Genomic DNA, 24,964 nt, shown 5'->3' on the forward strand with positions numbered 1-24,964 from the left:
CTGTCCACTTGATGGTTTGGATGATATTGTGTCTACAGGTTAATGAATCAACGTGACATACATACAGATGCACCATTCGTCCAGGAGCTTACATCAATATTTCGGTAGGTTAGGAACAAATTTAATACCGGTTCTAGAGACGATACTCATCCCTACTTATAATCATCACTGTCTTGATGCTGTAAAGGCTGTCGCTCCTGCAGCTGAAAATTAGGATTTACAGCAATGAATAACACATATAAACCAGTAGATGGCGACAAATGAGCATATTTTCATTTTGTTATAAGCAACTCATTGCCTAAACTGATTCATTCATTGGAGGACATGACATAAAGAAACAAACCACCACCTCACACAGAACATGATTTTGGTGGCCCTTATTTTATATATATTTGGTTTTCAATATGGCTTACATGAGCATCATGGGTCTAAAATTAACACTCTACTACAGTTGACGTTTAAAGAATATATGTGATTATTCTATAATTTATCGTGTTTAACAGTTAAGTAACTTAAAATAACTAAAAGGAAAAAATAAAATTGTGTCTCAGATTTGACCTCAGACCGCCTCATGGGAGACTTCACTCGTGCACAAATTAACCAAACGGAATTTATTTATGAAATTAATTTAGAAAACATTACAAAAACACAAAACATTACTCGTCTCAAGTGACATTTAACATTACATGAGCAAAAACAATGAATAAAAAGCAGATTCATAGCGCTTACCTTTTACTAGTCTGTGCCCGTCTGCTGGAAGTTTACCGTTAAAAAAGCGGTGCATGTGCAGTACTCCGAGAGTCCGTCTGTGCGCTGCCTATGGTTTAAAGGGGACCTATTATGCAAAATTCACTTTTGCATGGTGTTTGGATATAAATGTGTGTTGGCAGTGTGTGTACACAACCACCCTATAATGATAAAAATCCAACCACTCTTTTTTTTTTAATCCCTATAAATCATAAGTAGTGTCTCAGAACCTTTCCAGATCCCTGGCAGTGTGACGTCACATTAGCCACAGGCCCCGCCCACGAATGTTGACAGACACTGCCGTTTTAAGACAGAACCGCCCTGAACGAGTTCACAGCGAGTTCACAGTCCGCCATTGCTGCACTGACGAGAACGTCTCTCAAGCGTTTTAGGTGTTCTGTAGCTGGATGGATTAATCCACATAACTCTCTCCATTTACTCCCTAAATCTGAGACGCTGAAGACGAGGTGGATTAACTTTGTTTTTGAAGAAAATTCTCCCTCAACTCTACCGAAATTTGTCTGCACGAATCATTTCACACCGGACTGCTTTGTGAACGAATGTCAATACAAAGGGACAATACAAAACAGAGGTTGTGCTAAAAAGTCATTACTCAAGGATAGATCAGTTCGTGATCCAGCTTACAGTCTCCAGAGTGATACTGGATACGGCAGTAATGAAGGTGAGAGCACTTTATTACAGTTCATTGGAGTTGATTTACGGATATAAAGTTTATTAAGCACCACCTGAAAAGGCATAGGGTCTTTATAAATTTGTTTACTGTTAGTTGTAATGAGTGTTTCTGTGTAATTCACTGTGTATGTTGATGATAATGCAAGGGAGAGAGAGTTTATGGATAATATTTTAATGCACACTTGCACTGTGTTTTATTAAGCTCTTATAGTGATTTTCTAGAGTGAAAACAGACGCTTCATATTTTGTGTGAAGTACAATAAACGTTATAAAACTCATCGGTAAACAGGCTTGTACTAATATAGTGGATAAAAACATTTACATTTACATTTTACATTTAGTCATTTAGCAGACGCTTTTCTCCAAAGCGACTTACAAATCAGAATAGTAGAAGCAATCAAATCGATGTGACTAACAGTATGTAAGTGCCGTGTAAGTCACAGTGTCATCAGTAAAGTGCTCGTAGCAAGGTTTTTTTTTTTTTTTTAAATACAAATAGATGGAGAAAGAGAATAGAAATCGAAAAAAGAAAAGTAAAATATAAATAAAGAGTAAGTGCTAATATTACTGGGTCAAGTGTTGATGAAAAAGATATGTCTTTAGCAGTTTTTTTAAAATGGCTAAAGACTGAGCTGCTCGGATGGAGCGTGGTAGGTCATTCCACCAGCAGGGAACAGACCAGGAGAAGGAAGGTCCGTGACAGTCATTTTGTGCCCCTTTGGGATGGCACCACAAGGCGCCGTTCACTTGCAGAACGCAAGCTTCTGGAGGGCGCATAAGTCTGAAGTAGTGAGTGGTGCAGAGCGCAAGAGGACAATATAAGTTATAACCGTAATTAAACTAAACTATACCTGTTCGATCTCCATGCAGCATATATTCACAGTTTCTGATATTATAGTGCGTCCTGACTGAATCCTGACACCGGAGAACGAGCTGTTGAAGCTCCGCCCTCTTAGGCCGAGAGCAGCAGCTCATTTGCATTTAAAGGGCACACACTGAAACGGCGCTTTTTTGCTCAACCCCAAAGAGTGGCAATTTTAACATGCTAAAAAAAATTATCTGTGTGGTATTTTGAGCTAAAACTTCACATACACACTCTAGGGACATCAGAGGCTTATTTTACATCTTGTAAAAGGGGGCATAATAGGTCCCCTTTAATGTTTCCTTCACATGCTCTCGGAATACAAGTTGTGGGTGCGACATGTCCCCACCACTTTTTGCCAGGGTCAATACTGTCCCCACCACTTTTTGCCAGGGTCGATACTGTCCCCACCACTTTTTGAAACATCTTGCGGCACGTGTATTAGTATACATCATACTAATACAAAAGAAACATCTGTAGTTGATTAGCAATTTGTTCGTTTGTGTTAAATAAGAGGCGATCTGGCGCTGGGATGTGTTGTTTTTGAAATCATGTTGAGTGCTCGTTGCTGCTGTTATCAGTTTTCTCTTTGCACTCATGCACAGTGCGCAGTCTTCACAAGGACGCTTCAATCATCGCTGTTGCGGCCGCAGACTCTATTCGTTCCGGTGAAATCACAAATAAAATGAACATAAATGTTTCCCTGCTCTTGATATACCATCACTGATGAACATCTTTGGTTTTAATGAAAAAAAAAAAAAAAAAAAATGTACAAGGGTGGATTAGAACCCAAAACATCTGTCATGCTGAACAGAAATTCTACCACTAGTCCATCTGGACATCTGGCTAATGTAAATACTCTCGAGACTAATAATAGGTCTATGTCAATAAATTTTGTGCATTTATTATTGTAATGATACAATACACACACACATTCCTGTCCCACCCACTTTTTAAAACAAAGTTACGCCACTGGGGTTGGCGATATGACTACATATATAACATTGATATAAGTGATCACCCGGATTTAGACCTACTTATATTGTATTTATAAAGCGTTCACACAGGCAAATTTGCTTTAAATGTAGGCTATTTCTCCGGCGTCGAAATCAGGCACATATAAATGTCAGGAAACACGATTTCTGGCTGCATGTCAACATTCATGGATCACTGGATCTTTGGAAAGTTGTAAGGAACACTATATTAAGTCCAACATTTAGTTTAAACTGAAAATGCATACCCTCTATTGGCAATTGCCTGCTCAAGTCTGCACAAGTCACCTCTCTACAGTCTCCCCCTACTGGACGCACAAGGAACAACAGATGCGTAAAACTGCCTGCATGGGCAGTATATCTGCCTGCTCCAGGTCTGCAGCCTCCCCCTTCTTAGATATGATGTATAAACTGTTGCATTGCACCGAATACCCACAAGGTGTCAGTATATGTCAGAAGGACAATTAACACCTTATTCAGCCGGTCCTGCATGCTGTGCCAACCATATATTTTGAGAAACTTGTTTTTATTTTAATAGATTACGTTAAGTTTAAGCTTCTGTAGTGTTGTTTAACAGATTATTTTTATTCTCTTCATATTAGGACACACAGAAGATGTGCACAAACTGAAAAAAAAATGACAAAATGAGAGCTGAAACCACTCCAACTGTATCCTCCCGCTGGCTCATTATGATGGTCTGAATTCTGCGGTCAGTTAGGACAAATTGGTCATGTGACCATCCAAACCCTGCACACACCTAACACCGATTGCATCCTCTGATTGGTCCAGATTTTTTTCTCTCACACCTCTTTGTTTCACCACTGACACCCTCAGCTTTTATGGCAGACCTTAAAGAGCGTCTCTATGGTGATTTGTTGGCCGTCAGAGGGCCGTACTGATGGTGGAGAGGGAGAACGGTCATAAAGTGTGTCTGCTGTGGTCAGATAGTGTTTGACAAACATGCTGCAAAGAAAGTGTCTGATAGGAATGTTTGTACACGAGAGAACATTCCATTATTTTACCATTCAAAAATGTACACATATCAGAGCTAATGGATTTCATCTAATCAAAATAATACAGTGCTGTTTTTGGTCATAGTTTGTATAAAAGTGAGGATATTTTTTGTGTTGGAGGAGGACTCTGGGGTGTTTTACGACACCAAAGGCTTTTTTCTGTGAATGAGGGTTTTAATTGCTTCTGCACTGTAAAATTACACTAGTAGTTCTGTCATCATCTACACACATAGGGCTAGGGCTTTTACTTGTCCAATGAAACTAAAGCTAATGTGGTATAGTATATTTCATGATCTGATATCAACTGAAATAAAACATTTTTTTTGTTCATATGTAGAATTAATAATAAATAAATGCCCTTAATTAAATTATTAAATAAAATTTTTACATTAAAGAATAATTATTTATTCATGTAATATTATTCTTTAATGTAATAATTTCATTTAATAATATTAAATATATATATATATATATATATATATATATATATATATATATATATATATGTACAGTTGTGGTCAGAATTATTGGCACCCTTGGTAAATATGTTCAAGGATGACTATAACAATAAATCTGCATTGTTTATCCTTTTGATCTTTAGCAAAAATCTAACCTTTCATTGAAGGAAAAGAATTGAAAGTGGGGGGAAAATCACATTATGAAATAAATGTTTTTCTTCAAAACACGTTGGCCACAATTATTGACATGAAATTTTCCAGCCATGACTTCCTGTTCCACAGGATTATAAATATGAGGAAACACAAAAGCCAAATTTCCCTAATCATTAATCACAATGAGTAAAATCAAAGAATATAGTTCTGATGTGCAGCAAAAGATTGTTGAGCTTCACAAAATAGAAAGTGTCTGTAAGAAAATAGCTAAAGCATTGAAAATCCCCATTTCCACCATCAGGGCAATAATTAAGAAGTTCAACTAAAGATGTTACAAATCTGCCTGGAAGAGGACGTGTGTCTAAATCGTCCTAATGTGCGGTGAGGAGGAGAGTTTGAGTGGACAAAAACTCTCCAAGGATCACAGCTGGAGAACTGCAGAGATTAGTTGAGTCAAACAGCACCTACATCCCCACAAGTTGTTCGGGAGGGTTTCAAGAAAAATCCTCCTCGCTCATCCAGAAACAATCTCCAGCATATTCAGTTGTCAGACAAGACTGGAGCTTCAAACGGGACCGGCTTCTTTGGTCAGATGAAACTAAAACAAGAGCTTTTTGGCAGCAAACCCACCAGATGGGTTTGGTGCACACATGGATAAAAAGTACCCCATGCCCACGGTTAAATATACTGCTGGATCTTTAATGTTGTGGGCCTGTTTTTCTGCTGGAGGTCCTGGACATCTTGTTCAGATACATGGCATCATGGATTCTATCAAATACCAACAGATAAAAAATCAAAACCTGACCGCTTCTGCTAGAAATCCAATAATGGGCCGTGATTGGATCTTCCATCAGGACAATGATCCAAAACAAACATCAAAATCAACACAAAAATGTGTCACTGAGCACAAAATGAAGCTTCTGCCATGGCCGTCCCAGTCCCCTGACCTGAATCCTAAAGAAAATGAGTGGAGTGAACTGAAGAGAAGAAGCACCAACATGGATCTGGAATCTGAAGGATCTGGAGAGATTCTGTATGGAGGAATGGTCTCTGATCTCTTGTCAGGTGTTCTCCAAACTCATCAGGCATTATAGGAGAAGACTCAGAGCTGTTATCTTGGCAAAAGGAGGTTGCAAAAAGTATTGCTAGATGATGATACTGTTCACCCCCTGACACATCTTACCCGACAATCCCTAAGGTTGACTCCCCCTGACCATCACCCCTTCCTCTTTGATAAAAATGAATGTTTCTTAAAAAGGTTGCATTAATCATATCTAAAGTCAAACTAAATGGTTTAAGAATGCATTAAACAATTAGAGAGATAAATAAGGAAATGTTTTCAAAAGCTTCTAATCAGATCAGGTGACCTCTCATGTCGCATCTTTCTCTCCATGATGTTAAAACTTTCATTCATCACAGATCACATGGCAGATACTAAACACTGCCATGAAGCTGTATGCATCTGGTGGAGTATAATGGGAAGATCTCCTTCCTGTCTCCACATGTAGGTCATCCTTCTTTTGTCTCTCCTGTTCTAGGCCAAGATACTATTTGACGTTGCCATGCCATTCATAGAAAGCTAATGTTGCCATGGAAATGTGCAACAAGCGATGGTGGTGGTTGGCTACAGTGGATGTGAAGGAGAGAAGGAGAAGAGAAAAGGGCTTGTCAGTGAACTAAAGTGTAATGTTGAGGGAAGGAAGATAAATGCCTGTATGCTTTTGTTCGCTCTGGATGCATGATGGGTCAAGGCTGATTAAAAGGAGCAGCTGGCTGCATTCGGCATGTGGAGGGATCCAAAACTAAAAAGGGGGATAGACTTACTGGAAGATGAGACGTGATTTGTTGTTTTGTTGTTTTAGGTCCCACTCAATCCTCTTGATGTTTAACATGTGCAGCATATGAAATATCAAGAAGTTGTCTGTTTAAGGCTGTAAATGTTAATGCAAAAATGAAACACTCTCATTGAAAGTGAATTAATTTTTTAACACATTACTCAAAGCTGTTTGTAGACTTTTTTAAGATTTGTTGCTACATTTTGTTACTAAGTTAATACATCTGTTATTTTTAAAAATCTAAAATTAAACTGTTTCCCCCAGAATCCCCAAACATGTTCTAAGAACGTTGTACTAAAGTTTTACCTTGCTAATGTTATCATAAACCATGTTCCCGTTCTTCATCTCAGAGTCAGACAGCTGCCTTCTAAAGCTCAAACATGCTGCGTAACACGAGAATGAACCTCACTGGTTCTTGCACGTCCGTTTCCGTTTACCATAATTAATGTGTGCGTTGATGAATGTTTTTATGTAAATAAAAGCCTAAATTAAACCTGTTCACCGTATAAAGCAATCGTGAAATCTCTCAGATTTCATTAAAATATTTTAATTTGTGTTTCAAAGATTAACAAAAGTCTTACGGGTTTGGAACGACATGAAGGTGAGCAGATGATGACAGAATTTTCATTTTTGGGTGAACTAACCCTTTAATGTTACTGAAAGAATGTTTGTTCATAACTTTGAGGGAACATTGCCAAAACGTTCTGAGAACATTCCCTGGTAACTGGGATTCCCAATCATTCATTTGAACCCCTTTAGCTAGCAATGGTTTGGTCTGAGTCATTTTAGAAAAGCACTAATCAGCTAATCAGTGAGTGATTAAGCATCTGCCATGACAAAGCAAGTGTTTAAAAGGTACTTCTGCACTTTTATTCACACTGCGGTTGTCTGTTGCTCTGGGTTCCCTTTGGAAAATGCCTGAACTTCTCCTCCTTCCTCTAAAGCAGTAATACTCATTTAAGACCAAAGCAGTGCTGCATTTTATGAGCCAGGATTCATTGCTGTGACTTAAGTTACTCTATCCAGTATGGCTGTAGGTGTTACAACTTTGAACCAAGTTTCTACATAAAGGTCAGTGGAACTAAACAAACCCTTAATTACCTCCAGTGATATTTATATTATTCTAAATGTTCCTGACTGCAGTAGTAACTAGTCCTCCTGTTGTTTTTTATCAGCTTGGCACATAACTCTCAATCTGCTGTGTGGATGGCTGTGGCACCGAGCCGGCATTCAGGGGCCGAGTGTGTGGTCACTGCAGTCTGAGATCTTTTGTTGAGGCCCAGAGGAGTCATACATCATTTGCAAAGGGGAATTCTGCTGGGGTTTCTGAATGCCTAAGTAGTTTTGAGGGGAAAAAACTTAAAACGAAAATAAATAAACATTAAAAACTTAAAGGGATAGTTCACCCAAAAATGAAAATTCTGTCATCATTTACTCACCCTCATGTTGTTCCAAACCTTTATAAATTTCTTTGTTCTGTTGAGCACAAAATAAGATATTTTGATGAAAGTTTGTAACTTTAGGCCACTTTGGGGCACCATTGACTTCCACAGTAGGAAAAAAGCTACTATGGAAGTCAATGGTGCCCCAAAATTGTTCAGTTTAACACATTCTTCAAAATATCTTTCTTTGTGTTCAATAAAACAAAGAAATTTATACAGGTTTGGAACAACATTAGGGTGAGTAAATGATGATAGAATTTTCATTTTTGGGTGAACTATCCCTTTAATTACTAATGAGAGTGGAGGATCAAAATAAAACAACAACAACAAACTTTCTTACCATTCATAGTCATAATGTCATTTACAATATTTTTTTCCCCAATATTTCATTGCATGTTTTATAATTATATACAATACAAATATACAAATTTGTGAATCAGTGCCAGAAATGATCTTTTCCATGAAGGGGTAAAGTTGTATTTTATTTTGTTATAAAGTCAGATGTAACAAATAAAACATGGAGAAGTTTATAACAAGCAGAAGGTGCCACTACAAATACACCTTTAAGTCGAATCTCTTAATATTAATTCCATTACACCATTAAAAATAAAGGTTCTTTATTGGCTTCTATAGTTCCTTGAAGAACCTTTAACATCCGTGGAACCTTCCAGAAAAGGTTCTTTATAGTGGAAAAAGGTTCTTCAGATTATTCAATGTTCTTCACATGGTTCTTTTTTATGGCACTGTTGTGAAAATGGCCTTTTGGAAGCTTTATTTTTATGTAATGTACAAATATCTGATGCAATGATGCATTCCAGTTTGTTTTTTATGCACTTCCCTTGTTAACTTCCCTCGCTATCTTCCCTCAATCCTCAGCCCTTGATAACTTGGAATCCGCTATGGAGTTGAAATTGTTTTATTAAATTGTTTAATGCAGAATTCTATATAGGTGTGTTTGGGTTGTTTTAAAAAAATTAATATATCATAGAGTTATTTGTGGTGGGTGTAAATTAAATCGTGTTGCATTGTGGTATATGGAGCTGCCTGAAGTGTACATATGAAGTAGAACTCTGTCAAAATCGAGGGAGCGAGGGTCTGTCCATATAAACTTCCCTTGTCCACTTCACGAAGTGGAACACACTTCAAAATGGTGGCAGGGATTCCCCCGAGGGGAAGTTTACGAGTGCGTGTCTAAAACTGGAGTGGAACGCAGCCCTAGTAGTGAAAAGCTTCTATTTTGCATTGTTTTTTTATAGTAAATTTTTTTTTTCATTACAAATATCTATTTCACTCATGAAACTCTAGATAGCACAGGCTAATCGTTCCTTTACATGCAATCTTCAAGCAATCGCATCATTACCGCATGGCACAACCTGATTGGCCTCTGCTGATCCTGCAGCCAATGAGATTGCTTGCTCAACATTTCAATAGTCTGGTTCATTGTCATCTGTAAGCTAGTCCTCCAGTTCCTCTGAACCCCACCACCTCCCCCAGCTCCACCTGCCTAGATCTGCTACAGGATTTATGTCTATTTATGCAACAGCAATAATCAGCAGCAGCAGCAGTGGCGTAGCAGATCTAGTCCACCAAGACCAAATACATTAACACTGCCATATTCAATAACATGCTAAAACTATTCAGAGAGTTGTCATGATTGAAATTCTACTATCTGCATTTTGACAAAGATTTTATTTTATTTTATTTTGATAGTATTATTATTATTAGTATTAATAAGTTTTTTCCATGCAAGAATATGTAAATTTATGTCTGGAATACTATAAGGAGCCGTTCACAGAACGTGTTTTTTTTTTTTTTTTTCATTACAATGTGCTACTTTTCCATTGTTTTTCTATGTAAACCACGTGCAAAACCGTTACTCTCACTTTATGCGTCTTTTGCAGCGTCTCACGCATGACATGGTGTTCAAAAAACGAGGCGGTGAAGTTAAAATCAGTTCAACTTTTAAAAAACACATTTTTTCACAATTCCACTGCCCGCGTCTCACGTTTTTCAAAGCAAAAGCACCTTCTTTGTGAACGAACCCTAAGAAAAGTGCCAGATATAAAAAGTAAAACATGTAAAACATTGCCCCCACATTTTGAATTCTAAAGGCCTTGATCCCCAGTTCTTTTTGACATGCACTATGATACCATTATTAAATATTTAGTAAAGTTTTAGATTTACAAACAGATTTTTCATTGGTGATCTCAGAACTCCTTGCTGGTGTTGAGGCTGCACTCTATAGCCTACAGTGCATACTAATAGCAGGCTTTCTTTGGCACACTGGAGTGCACTGTGCATTAGTGATGTCACTGCTTTTGTTGTGTTCTCTGACGCCATCCTGCAGGACACTAAAGCTTAGCCTACAGAAAACAAATTACTTTCACTAGTGCCAGTGTACGCATGCTTGCAAAATGTTGCTTTTTGTTGAGACTGAGCTCACAGCATGTGAACATTTTACCATTTGAACAAGTGTTGTAATAATTTACGATGTGTTTGTGTGTGTGTGCGTATGTATGGTCCTGGTAAACCCCACGTTGTGAGGACCAAATGTCCCCACAAGGACAGTAATACCAGAAATTTTTGACCTTGTGGGTTCATTTTTTGGTCCCCATGAGGAAAACAGCTTATTAATCAAACTAAATTTTGTTTTTTTCTGTGAAGGGTAGGGGCTAGAAAATGTCATTAGCTCACTATAAAAACCATTACACCAATGGAATGTCCTCATAATTATAGAAATACCTATGTGTGTATGTGGGAAGTTTGGGCATAAATAAGTGGCATTCTGCAGTGGTAAGAGTCCCGCTGTGCTTGATGAACTCTGTGTGCCAACATTCACACTGCTTGCGCAAGAAGTCTACTTTAATAAATGACATCCATTAGCATTACAAAGCATAGTGCTAAAACGACGGCTGAGTTGGTGGGCTGGACATCTACGAGGGGGTCTGCGGTCAGATCCAGAGACACACACACCGGGATAAAGAAGGAGGACAGTCTGGAGTCTGAGTTTGGATGTTACACTTGCAAACTGAAGGATGAAGACAGTGTAAATGGATAATAGATAATATGAGACAGGCGCAATTACACAGCACACTCCAAACAAATGTATGGATGCTAGGAGTCAAACTGCTGAAGATCATCACATGGCAGGCAGCACCTGTAAGTCAAATCTCCTAATATTAAGTTCATTAGGGTCAAAAAGTCTGATACTGCTAGTGAAGATGCAGCTTTTTTGCATTCTTTTCTAATAGAAAATTTTTTTCCCCCATGATATTATCTGCAATATGTGAGAAAATATACATTTTAAAGGTAACAAATCCAAACTTTTTTGTTTAGATTATTTCCAGTTTTACATTTAAAACATGATTTTCACTCTTTTGAACACTACTGAACTTCAGTAGTATTTAGTTTTGTGGGGCTGTTTTTTCATGCTTTAATAATTACAATACTTTTATTATTCTACAAAAGAATAAGTTACATTTGAGGAACACAAGCGAGAGTGACTGAGCAACAGTCCCCTTTTCTGTAAAAGTAGGAACTGTAATGCGATCACCTGATTGTTCTCCTTCTGTTTGCATTGTCAATGTCATAATTTAAAGCAAATGTGTCCTGCTTTGTCCAGATGTGAAGATGTCTTCATTGCTCTTTGGAGTGATTTTGGCTAATATAGTGGTAACGTTGGATTCCAACTTATTTCTCTATATCTCGTTTTTGAAATTCGTCAAGAATGACCATTTTAAATACCCACGTTCTCTGCTTTTTTCTTCGTATGTTTTACAATGAAGATTATGGGTATTTGTGAACCAACTCAATCATGGTCAGACAGGGCAGAAAGAGGACTTTTGGGTAAGTAAATGTATTTCCCCCTCACAGATAATAATCCTATAAAGCCTGCTGTATCATATTTGATACAAGAAATTCTAAGTCTCTAAAAGATCAGCATGATCAAAACTTTGCTGGAAAACCTGTTGTACACAATCCACTATATGCCTTCTGTCGTCTGATTGATAGTTTAGACTTTTTTAGCAAGTCCTTTTAGTATAATTAATGTAGTATAATACAAAATGTCCACCTTCAGGTTGTGGTTCACATGTCTTTTTGCTGTGAAATCTTTACTGATTATTATAGTAAATTTAAGAATAACTTATTGGCAGATATAGAGAGACGACTGATATTTATATGCATTTAATGTAAGTATCTGCTATGCTATTACAAGTATCAGAATTTCATCTTACTTTTTGTCCATATAAATATCAGCATCTGCACCAAACTGTATATTTTTGCTCAGTTTGAGTAAACAAGCAGTAAACAATTTAATGAACAACCTGTAAATTTAACAAATTAAAACAGTAATTTCCAGAATATATTACACAATTATTAAAATGAAAAACCATCAAATGTGAAGTGTCACACAGAGAATTCAGGGACTTTGAGTTTATGGCATTTCACTGTAAATTATAAGATGATTTGTTCTTTTTTACTTCCAAAAACATACTAACAGTATTTATTAGCATTTTAACAGTATTTTACTGTAAAATCAAGACAAAAACACGCACATTACCGGCAAAAATATGATCAAAGACGGGTGCTCGACCAAAAAATATGGATGAAAAACAGAAAAAAATCGGCACACCAAAGCTCCAAAATAAACGAAAATTATTTTAGTGTAAGACTCACAGTATAACAGTATTTAACAGTATTTTACTGTAAAATTACATGAAAAGAGAGATTAGATCTATTACATCGATTACATTTTTCTCCATATATAGTACAGTAACATAACCATTTAACAGGTTTGTACTGTAGCAGTTTTTACAGTTAAAATTACAATAATTTTTAACAGGACTCCATTTATAAATCTACCATGCAATTTTGATATAACCTATCAGGAAAATTAATTTGTTTTGGTGTATCATTTGGCATTAATGTTGGTTGTTATTTATTAGACACGTACTGTAGTAATGAAAGCACAGCAACAAGCAAGCGACATCCACAAATGCTTAACCATAAAGCCATATTATTGGATGTATTAATTATGTAAACATTTGGAAGTAAACCAGAACTGCTTGATATCTAGTAACTAAAATCTCAACAGGGTTATCAACAGTAGTGAAAAAAAACAAGATATGGTGCAAAAAAAGTATATAAGTTATTTATAAGCAATATCACACAAGCAAAAGTGCTGTTTTCCTGAATATCAGCACGTTTGCAAATGTGATATAAATTTTATACAACACATCAACAAACAATAAGTTAATAGGCTATTAGGTGACTTACATTTTAGACACAATATTGTCTGTTTTTCCTCTATTTTGCCAGCGAAAATAGCTCCAAACAGTAGAGCCATTGCGCGTCTTCTTTAAAATGGGCTTCTGAATTGCAAAGGCCGCCTCTTGCTATCAATAAGAATTAAACAGCTGACCACCCTTCACACCATCTCAACCTGTTGCAGATGTGCCGGACTCTAACCTTCTGCTCCAGAACGATGCCGTGTACCAGCTTGTGAACACATCGTTGAGTTTCGAACAAGCTATGCATTACTGCCGTGGTCAGTCAAGTGGCCTCACAACTTCAGGGGTCAAAGAGGACGAGGAGGGAGCACATCAGTTACTCTTGAAATCCAACCTCAAGAGCCCCATTTGGTTTGGAACCAACAAAAGTCAGAACCCGACAAACCATCTTCCCGAACAAAGTAAGTTTGGTTTTCTAAGACCACCAAACCAGCTTCCCAGCTAAAAGGGAATGTTCTCAGAACAGGTTCTCTCAAAGTTTTGAGCTAACGTACTACCAAGAACGAGAACTATAAAGATAACGATAAAGATATAGTTCTAAAAATCATTCTAAACATAAAAGAATAGCAGTGTCCACGCAACAGCTATAGCGATAACAATACAGAGAAACAATATCATTGGGATCAGTTTCAGAATTATTTTTTCCAGCTGTTGAATAATAAAACACTGACAGCCAATCAGAATCCATTCTAATTTAAAGGCTCACACATTTTGGCAGACAACATTGCCGAGGTCCAGAAAAAGCAATATAAAAAAGGATACTTCAAAGAAAATGGATATATGGAAAACAATCGGTCATACCATGAAATAAATGGTCAGAAGTATTAGCGATGAGATCATTATGCAGCGTAACATAAAATGGCCTCAGGTATCCAGCGCTAGTTTCGACAACACTGTCTTCCTTCCTTTGAAGTTGCAGTGAAACTTCAAGGCGTTGTTTTTATTTTACTATATTGACTTGGTCAGTTAAATTCACTGTTAGATTAGATCGATTACGCTAGCTATTCACTTGAAACATAGCATGCTGAGGACATCTGCTGGTTAAAGCCGTGTAAATGCAACAAGAACAGCAAAAACATGTAGTACACACTTTCCCTGCGTTCCATTAGGAAGGGCTCATCCCTATGCCCTAATCCCTTCAAAGGGTTTACCCTCCGGAGTGAGAACTTCAGAGGGATGAAGGGTGTAGGGGTAAAAAAAACCCTCTTTTTCTGGAACACACTTCTGCATCATCTTAACAAGACAATCAAGGAGGCGTCTTTGTCTTTTTTCCCCTGGTGTACTCTCTATATTAATACGCATTCATTTACTGTAGTAACATCAGCTACTGCCGGTCTTATACGTTAAATATAATGTATATTGTGTCTATGTATTTGAAACATTTGAATGGACTGATAAAGGTAGCTATAAAGTATTTTTGTTGAAGTACAATGTCATTTTGACCATAATAATGTACCAAATCTAACTCATATAAATATTACAGTAGCATAGAAAAATACTTTACACACATTTAGGTAAAATCGAACTCCTCCTGTACCCATTCTTTTACGTTAAACCTCCTTGTGCAAAGGATCATGGGGGCCTGAAGTGTCCATCAGTTGTACCCTTCGAAATCCTTCATTCCGAAGGGCCCTTTGAAGTGGCCAGTTTTGAGCGCTTCGGTTTAGAGCGACCCTTCAAAATGGCGGCCTAATTGTTTTCACTCCGAAGCGCCCTTCGGAGGGCGATTTATCTCGTTTGGAACGCACTGTTTGAAACCGCAGCGCGTGGGCTTAGAATAAATAGAGCGTTATCGTTCGTTGGTGTGGACGCAAACATAGTTATCGTTATAGTTATCTTTATAGTTATCGCCCCCCAAAAAACGTTTACATTAGCAGGATGTTAGCAATATGTTCTTAGAACATAGACTATATTTTTTTTAGCTGGGTTATGCTTATTTACTGTGTTTTTGTCCTTCAGCAGGGAAAGAAAGTAGGACAGATCAGCCATTTTCTCTAGGCCTTTTACCGTTGAAAAAAATACGTCTTAACCAGTGTCTGATGAAATCTCTGAATCTTCACAGAAACAGACTTCCCAGGTTTATCTTTCAAGTCTAAGGACGGCCATGCCCGCGTGAACGCGACTTTCCCATCACTGTCCGCGGTGAGCGTTTGCGTGCGCGTGCAGTGGGACCCCCGGCACGAGAACGTGTCCACGGTGTTCTCGTACGCAGCGACCGTTTTCATCAACGAGTTCCAGCTGCGCGGAAAGATAGACGAGTCCAAGCGAAATCATACCGACAGGAAAGTCCGCCTAGCGCTTCTCATTCAAGGACAACATCATGCTTACAGAGCCGAGCTACCCATTGATGAAGACTGGCACCATGTATGTGTCACGTGGCGCTCAAGCAATGGATTTTGGGCAATTTATGTGGACGGAAAAAAGGGAGATTCTGGGCATGGGAATGCTCGGGAAAAGGCAAATGATTTATACGGAGGCGGGATATTTATATTGGGGCAAGACCAGGATACCTTTGGTGGGACTTTCACCGAGCCGTTTGTTGGAAACTTGACCGACCTAAACATTTGGGCTGAAGCTCTGGAGTTAAAACAGGTGCAGGCACTGAACACGTGCTCACAGCTGACCAATCACAAAGCCATATTCAGATGGCAGTACCGGAGCCTCACTGTCCATCACTCTGTCCAGAATGTGTCTGCAACAATCAACTGTCCAGGTTAGCTACATTTATTATTATAACATACCTTTTAACATGTGTTATAATAATAATAACTACGGAGCCCAGCACATGACATGCAAGAAAAAAAAAAAATTAAGTCGTGCGCACGATTTAGCTTACTATTTTTTCCTGCATGTCATGTCCGGGGCTCCGTAACACTATTTTTATATTTAAAAATAAATATATATTTTATTTTTATATTTAACATATTACATAAATTTTTTAAGCATACTTTTTTGTTAAATATGTTACCTAAAAATTTATGTTTTTGTTAATATTAATCATATTTTGTTGCTAAGTGTAGCATTGTCTACTTTGAATTATATTTATTATATATTTTGATATATTATATTATTTATATATTTTATATTTTTTGTTAAATATTAGAAGATCCATGTAGGATCTGTAAACAAATATTATTATTAACACTTATCATTATTATTATTATTATTAGTAGTAGTAGTAGTATTAATAAAACATATATATATATATATATATATATATATATATTTGTATTATATTTATCAGTATTATTATAGTTTTTTGTTAAATATGTTTGGTTTAAAATGGAGACCACGATTCTGAATAGACAATTGACATGTAATTTAATATTTAAAAAATACTTTCTGTTAAAAATTGTGTTTAAAAATGAATGTTACTATCATACTTGCTATTTAATTCATTCTAAGTGTTATTGTAGCTTTAAATGTCTACTATGATTTATGTTTTTTTAGAATTATTATACTTTTTTTTGTTATTGTTTCAGCTGATATGTGAAAATGAATTAAGTTTTGTGTTTATTTGTGGTGGACATATTGCTTATATTCACAGGGTCCCTGAAGATGACGCAGAGACAGGAGGAGGAATGTGAGATTTTCGATGGCTGGTCTGACGGTCAGCCTCAGTACAGCACCTCCGCCTGCACACACACTTTCCCTTTCATCTGCAGAAGCAGCAAAGGTGTGTGTGAGAGTTACTGTAGCTGATTAAAGTTTGAATGAAGTGTTGTGCACGGCCTAACAGTGCAGCTCTCTGGTCCACAGAACACTATCTGAAGATGAAGGAGCTGAGAAAATCTCTAAGGTCCAGCCCAAGCCCCTTCATGCAGCGTCTCATGCAGTACGGCATGGTACAGAGTCGATTTTTGAATAAAATGAATATTTTACACACAGTATTTGTCATTACAAATAACCAAAAACAGTTACAGCAAAGTGTTTCAGTAATAAAAGTAAAATAAGTAATGTAAAAATAAATGGATAAAAGAAAATATAAAGCCCCTCTAACTTGTGTTTTGTCCCGTTTCTCTCAGACTGCAGATGATGTGTTCTGTGATACTGTAGATGGGCAGAGCTGGACCTCGCTGTCCCATCTGTTGAACGTGTCTGAGCAGGCTGTTCTGAAGGAGCAGAAGCAGCTGGAGGACAGAGACATGGTCTCTCTGATGCACGTTCTCTCTCGGGCCGCTGACCTGCCCAGCAAGGCCAATCAGAGCCGGCGCGACGCGGAGAGGCTCGGCCAGAGCTTCATCACCATCGCAGATTCACTCATCAGCCAAGATGATGACAGTAAATGGCACAGCATCAAAGAGGTGACCCGTTTACTAACTGCTTTGTGTTGATTAATTAATAATTGTTAGGAGGGATTTTGATGAGCTCTTCTTTAAGCAAGTGTTGCAACATGTTTGCAAATGTCTTTTGTGAATTATTATTTTATTTATATTAATATTTTATATTTATTGTAATGTCATGTTATCAGGAGTTCTAAACATTATCTTGGAATTGCTTGTTAGTTTTTGCCACATTCCACCAATTTTTGCTTGTTTCTTATAATTTAGTAATGTCTTTAATAAATACACTACTGTTCAAATGTTTGAGGTCAGTAAGATTGTTTTAAAAGAAATTATAGCTAGGATATATTATAAATTGATATTGATAAAAAGTGACAGTAAAGACATTTATCTTGTTTACAAAGGTTTCTATTTGAAATAAATGCTGTTCTTTTTAACTTTGTATTCATCAAAGAATCCTGAAAAACAAAATGTATCACAGTTTCCATAAACATATGAAGCAGCACAACTGTTTTTAACATTGATAATAATCAGAAATGTTTCTTGAGCAGCAAATCAGACAGCATATTAGAATGATTTCTGAAGGATCATGTGACACTGAAGACTGGAGTAATGATGCTGAAAATGCAGCTTTGATCACAGGAGTAAATTACACTTTATTATATATTCACTTAGAAAACAGTTATTTTAAATAGTAATAATATTTCAAAATATTACTGTTTTTATTGTATTTTTGATCAAATAAGTGCAGCCTTGGTGAGCAGAATGTTTCATAAACTTTTAAAAGATCTTACCGACCCCAAACTTTTGAACAGTAATGTTATACGATACTTAATGATTCAGTAATTAATGCACATAAAAATATAAAAACATTCAAAAATTAGTTATTAACCCCTTAGCTGTCAGTCCCATTTTTGGGGCATAGACCTCAAAATGACATTTCTACTTTAAATTGTTATAAATCTTGAATACTTTGGAGCACAGAATAAGTTTGGTCTCTTTTTAAAGGAGACACTTGGCAGATTATTATAGAAATGAAAAAAAAAAAAAATATATGAGAGTAAAATTAAAAAGGAAGTTTAAGTATGAAAATATAAGTATATTGACATTTTATATTTTATATAAAATATATATTTTACAAAACATGTTTTACTCTTTGATTTTCTTCAAGAAAATCAAAGCCATAAATCTGAAAAAGTTGTGTTCCAAATTTGAGGTTGATATCTCAAAAAATGAGCTTTCAGTGAATTTTTTTGTTTGGGCGCAGTACCAAACGCTTTCACTAGATGAGAACCAGGCTCCACTGGTGACCATATAAGGACTCTTCCATTTCCATGTATGGTTTGAGTTATCTGAACCATATATTTCCATAATTTTCATACTTATGTAGTAGACATCCTATTCAGAAGTAACATGGGTGATTTGACAGTATTTGATTTGAATTCAACCTCAAACAAACACATAAAAGACATGCAGAAAGAACACGGATGTGTTGCCATAGCTCACCACCACATCACAAATGGAGAATCTATCATTTTTTCTTTGTATTTACAACACTTTCAGACCTTTTTTAATGAAAAAGTAGAATGAATGTTAACTCTGGTTGGCTATTTCTGGGTTGCCATCAAAAAGAGTTTTAAAGGAAACCTTGAGAAACCTGTGCGTTGATGCAGGTAGTGAAGGGGCCGATGGCTGTCATACAGGCTGTAGACCGTATGCTGATCAACCTGAACTCTCTGCTGATGGACGACACAGACAGTGTGCAGATACACAGCCACAATATCAGTGAGTTACACAAACATACAGAGGAAACGAGAGCGATTGACACGCACAGACATTTCAACCAAAGTCAAGCCAGAAACTGTGCTCCTGTGTTCCAGAGCTGCAGGTCCAACAGAAGCTTCTGTCTAAAAGATCTCACATTTCTGCGTTTTGTGGGTTGGATGTGGGAAATCGAGACTGCATCTCTGTCCTAGCTGAAAACATGAAGGAACTACATAACAATGGTAGGAATTATTAAAACCATGATTATATATAGAAGCGTCCTGTATAATATTTCAGTTGGCACTGCAAAACATGGATGTTCATTTACAAAAAAACTTTCACAATGTTCTTCCCTTGATTTATGTTTGTTGTGCTTGTTCAGACTATAGGAAGGTGACTGTATTGAACACATGGTACAGCTCTGTGAACTGTCTCTCAGAGAGAGAGGAAAACATTACCCTTTCTCCCATAGTCAGTGATGGGTCACAGAGGTAAGCCATGCTCAATGTAATCTGTAATTAGGGCTTGTAATTTTTTACAAATTAATTATACAGCATGATTGTAATGAATCCGTTTCCCAGATTGTGATGATACATTTCAGTTATTAACATCGTAAATTGTAGATGATAGTGTATATATATATATATATATATATATACACACACACACACACACTGATCAGGCATAACATTATGACCACCTTTCTAACATTGTGTTGGTCCCCCTTTTGCTGCCAAAACAGCCCTGACCCGTCGAGTCATGGACTCCTCTAGACCCCTGAAGGTGTGCTGTGGTATCTGACACCAAGATGTTAGCAGCAGATCCTTTAAGTCCTGTAAGTTGCGAGGTGGAGCCTCCATGGATCGGACTTGTTTGTTCAGCACATCCCACAGATGCTCGATTGGATTGAGATCTGGGAAATTTGGAGGCCAAGTCAACACCTCAAACTCGTTGTTGTGCTCCTTAAACCATTCCTGAACCATTTTTGCTTTGTGGCAGGAGCATTATCCTGCTGAAAGAGGCCACAGCCAGCAGGGAATACCGTTTCCATGAAAGGGTGTACATGGTCTGCAACAGGTAGCTGCTTAGGTAGGTGGTACGTGTCAAAGTAACATCCACATGGATGGCAGGACCCAAGGTTTCCCAGCAGAACATTGCCCAAAGCATCACACTGCCTCCGCCGGCTTGCCTTCTTCCCATAGTGCATCCTGGTGCCATGTGTTCCCCAGGTTAGAGACGCACACGCACCCGGCCATTAGGGTTGGGTATCGTTTTAATTTTACCGCAGGTCATGTGACAAGAACCAACCGATCAGCTTCGGCCTTTCCGTAACAACATCAAAAGCTCATCCGGGTTTTATTTCACATCTCCATAAATATATCTAGTAGTAAAGCTAATGTAAGGGCTAGAAATCAATTAATCCCTTGCTGATACTTCCTCGTCATCGTGCAGAGCGCAGTTCTAAAATGGAACCGGTTTTCGATACCCAACCCTACTGGCCATCCACGTGATGTCAAAGAAAACGTGATTCATCAGACCAGGCCACCTTCTTCCATTGCTCCATGGTCCAATTCTGATGCTCATGTGCCCACTTTTGGCGGTGGACAGGGGTCAGCATGGGCACCCTGACTGGTCTGCGGCTATGCAGCCCCATACGCAACAAACTGATGCACTGTGTATTCTGACACCTTTCTATCAGAACCAGCATTAACTTCTTGAGCAATTTGAGCTACAGCAGCTCGTCTGTTGGATCGGACCACACAGGCCAGCCTTCGTTCCCCACGTGTATCAATGAGCCTTGGCTGCCCATGACCCTGTCACCGGTTCACCACTGTTCCTTCCTTGGAGCACTTTTGATAGATACTGACCACTGCAGACCGGGAACACCCCACAGTTTTGGAGATGCTCTGACCCAGTCGTCTAGCCATCACAATTTGGCCCTTGTCAAACTCGCTCAAATCCTTACGCTTGCCTATTTTCCTGCTTTTAACACATCAACTTTGAGGACAAATTGTTCACTTGCTGCCTAATATATCCACCCACTAACAGGTGTTACTCACTTCACCTGTCAGCGGTCATAATGTTATGCCTGATTGGTGTATATATTCATATTGATAACAATATACTTAGTGTTTTATTACCTTGCCATTAAATTACAGAAAACTAGTTAACGCTGCTGTGTAAGTGTCTTTAATGCAACAGCTGAGGGAGTGACGGCCAATTCTCTCTGACATCTTTCTCTCTTCTGACCAACATAATCTCTCAGTATTTTTTTTTTTTTTTTTTTACACTTTTTTTCGATGGTCCACTTTAGATATTTTCCTAATTGTAAATATTATTAGACTGTATTAGTAGTCTGTCTGCTTAATATCTGCTAACACTTTATTTTGATGCTCCCAACAGACATTCGACTGACTATAAGTAACTTTGCAACTACGTGTCAACTAACTCTCAATAGAGTATTTGTAGACTGTTAGGTTAGGATTCAGGTTAGTAGAATAAGTTGACTAGTAGTTGCAAATTTAAAGTCAGTTGAATGTCTGTTGGGAGCATCAAAATAAAGTGTTCACAGATATTAAGCAGACAGTCTACTGATACTCCAATGACTGCTAGTTGACATGTAGGTGCAAAGTTACTTATATTTAGTAGAATGACTAAAGTGGACCATCGAAATAAAGTGTTACCTTTTTTCCTATTTTGGAAAGTCATAGAAACACTATCATGGATTTTTTCTTTTGCTGTTGGGGCAAATGGGAAGGTAATAATGATATTTGTTGTAGTTTCTGTTCACGACTTTAGAAGTTTAGCCAACTATGAAGACTTCTGCTTCAACGCCGGAAATGTGAAAAGGGTTCATACTTCAGACTCAAATTGCTTCAGTTGTAGAAAAAAATGCTTATTACAAGAATTACATATGGGTCAGGCAATTGTTTGTTATTTCCTCTTTCAGTATAATTACATGAATTTTGTCATATGGCTGATGTTGGTGTGTGATTATATATCTCAGGTATTTGGGAACCGTCTTGGGCTCATCGGTCATCTCCAGTACAGTGCTGGCAGATGGACAGCCGATCAGCATGGCCATACACTTCACACTCCAGCACAGGATTCAGGTATAGGAAATGACATCTGTCCCTTTTAGTTTGTTAGCATATTTATAGAAACTATAGACTTATTTCTGAAATTAGCTTTGCCTAGACATTGCAGAGATTGTTATAATGGATCCTAAATGTTTGGAACGGCATTAAAAAATTGTTATCATAGACCCTTCAGGATTATATGAATTGAATGCTTTTGGAATAGGAGATTTTGCTGAATGCTAAAGCTCTTTTGCATACAAAATAATCACTATGGCGTTAAAGCAAAAGTACCTTAACAGTACTCATTATCACTTGATAGCTGTGATAGCCTTGTGTGAGATACAGACTGAAATGTATTGAGTAATATTCATTAAGTACAAGTACTTACTATAGAGTTAGATTTGGTTTAGGGTTAGTTGCGTGTAATTATGCACAATTTATAGGTATTACCTCACTAAGTACATGTGACGTGTAACGGACACTGAAAGAATAAAGTGTTACCGATTTTAAAATGTTTGGGTAAAATGTGTCTGAAGCATGTGTGTCCACTGGTCCAATGGTGAGAGTGAACGTCATGGGCGGGTGATGTCATGACCAGGAAAGCATAATGGCACATCCGGAATAGCCGGCGTTAGCTTCAATTATCCGAAGTAAGTTGATCACAGGGACGAAGGAAGTATGGCAAAGTGACGCAGCGTCTCGTTCCCTTCTCGGGGAATTATGGTTACAGATGTAACCTGAGACGTTCCCTTTCGAGGGAACCTGCGCTGTGTCAATGATGCTTTGGGAACGATAATGCGATCCAAAACCAACAAATAGATGATCAGTTTTCCTCCACAGGGCAGCTCTGACCCTGATCTCCGAAAGGAGTAGGGCAGAAGTTCTGCAAAACAATATGCCACGGTACATTGGTCGGCACCTTGGGGACATAGCCCGGCTTAGGTTTCAAGGGGCTCAAAGGGAGCCACAGATAGACCTTCTAGCACAATAGTCAGATCCCAAGCTGGCACTCTGGAGTGAATTGCAAGCCTCAGCCTCAAAGTGCCATGAAAGAAACGTGTTATTAATGGGTCCCTCCTTAAGGATACACCACCCAAAGGTATGTGGTAAGCCGCAATGGCTGCCATGTACACTTTTAAAGTGGAAGGGGAAAGCCCTGCAGAAAAATTATCTTGAAGAAATTCTACCACTGAGCCAACCAGGCTGTTAACTGGATCTCACTGTTGCATTCTGCACCAAGAAGTGAAGACTCTCCACTTCAAGGCATAAAGTTTCCTCGTGGAGGGAGCTCTGGAGTGAAGTATGGTCTCAACAACTTAAGTTGAGAGACCTGAGGCTATGAGTTGGGCCCCTCAGAGGCCAAACCCACAGGTTCCATATCTCCAGGTGGGGGTGAAGGACTGTGCCTCCTGCCTGAGACAGAACGTCCCTCTTGAACGGAATCTCCAGGGTAGAGCCATTGAGGAGGGACACTAGGTCAGAGAACTATATTCGGCTCGGCCAGTATGGCACTACTAGGAGTAGACTTACTCCGTCCTGGCGGACCTTCTCCAGAACTCCTGGGAGCAGAGAAATCGGGGGAAATGCGTACAGACGCAGCCTAGACCATGTCTGTACCATAGCGTCCAACCCCAGGGGGGCTGGGTGTGTTAGGGAGAACCAGTGGACAGTGCATCGTATCCTGAGACGCGAACAGATCCACTTCCGCTTCCCATATCACTTCACCACCTCGGGGTGAAGTCTCTATTCTCCAGGCCTCAGCCCCTGTCTCGACAGGATGTCTGCTCCTACATTCTGGTACCTTGGGATGTATACTGCTTTTAGAAAGAGACCACAGGAGGATCTGGTGTGCCAGTTTGCATAGTGGACGCAAATGCAGACCCCCCTGGTGATTTATGTAAGAGACCACCAATGTGTTGTCTGTGCGATCAAGCACATGATGGCATCTTAGGCATGGGAGGAAGTGCTTCAATGCCGTGAAAACAGCCATCATCTCCAGGCAATTTATGTGCCATGAAAGATGATGACTCCTCCACAGACCCTGAGCTGAGCGGCCTTCCATTACTGCACCCCAGCCCATGAGAGAAGCATCTGTTGTGAACGTGAAGTGATGACAATGAGGTCCTATCACAGGACCCAGGGACAGGAACCAAGGTTTCCTTGCTTTCTTTCCAGGCAATAGGATGGCCTGCATTGTTAATGAATCCCACACCACACCAAGAAAAGTGGTCCTCTGAACTGGAGAAAGCAGGAGAAAGGAGAAAGGCTCTGTCGTTTTTCTTAATATCAGAGAGGTTTAACCAGGGATGCCTCTCTGTGGCCACCAGGGCTGCCATAGACTGCCCAATAGC

General features: G+C 38.4%; 1 protein-coding gene across 1 annotated transcript in view; it reads left to right on the forward strand.

Annotated features, from left to right (window-relative positions):
* The first annotated feature begins 11,102 nt into the window (after positions 1-11,102).
* adgrd2 (adhesion G protein-coupled receptor D2) overlaps positions 11,103-24,964 on the forward strand; it is a 29,657-nt gene continuing 15,795 nt past the window's right edge. Inside the window, exons 1-12 of the mRNA XM_051904084.1 lie at positions 11,103-11,354; positions 11,818-11,867; positions 11,981-12,041; positions 13,648-13,887; positions 15,549-16,199; positions 17,034-17,162; positions 17,246-17,331; positions 17,512-17,790; positions 19,443-19,554; positions 19,650-19,775; positions 19,916-20,024; positions 22,541-22,646. Of these exons, the coding sequence (XP_051760044.1) occupies positions 11,303-11,354; positions 11,818-11,867; positions 11,981-12,041; positions 13,648-13,887; positions 15,549-16,199; positions 17,034-17,162; positions 17,246-17,331; positions 17,512-17,790; positions 19,443-19,554; positions 19,650-19,775; positions 19,916-20,024; positions 22,541-22,646 (2,001 nt within the window). The 5' untranslated portion in view covers positions 11,103-11,302. The remainder of the gene's footprint in view (positions 11,355-11,817; positions 11,868-11,980; positions 12,042-13,647; positions 13,888-15,548; positions 16,200-17,033; positions 17,163-17,245; positions 17,332-17,511; positions 17,791-19,442; positions 19,555-19,649; positions 19,776-19,915; positions 20,025-22,540; positions 22,647-24,964) is intronic.

This window comes from Ctenopharyngodon idella, chromosome 8, assembly GCF_019924925.1.
Source record: "Ctenopharyngodon idella isolate HZGC_01 chromosome 8, HZGC01, whole genome shotgun sequence".
Classification (NCBI taxonomy): domain Eukaryota; kingdom Metazoa; phylum Chordata; class Actinopteri; order Cypriniformes; family Xenocyprididae; genus Ctenopharyngodon; species Ctenopharyngodon idella.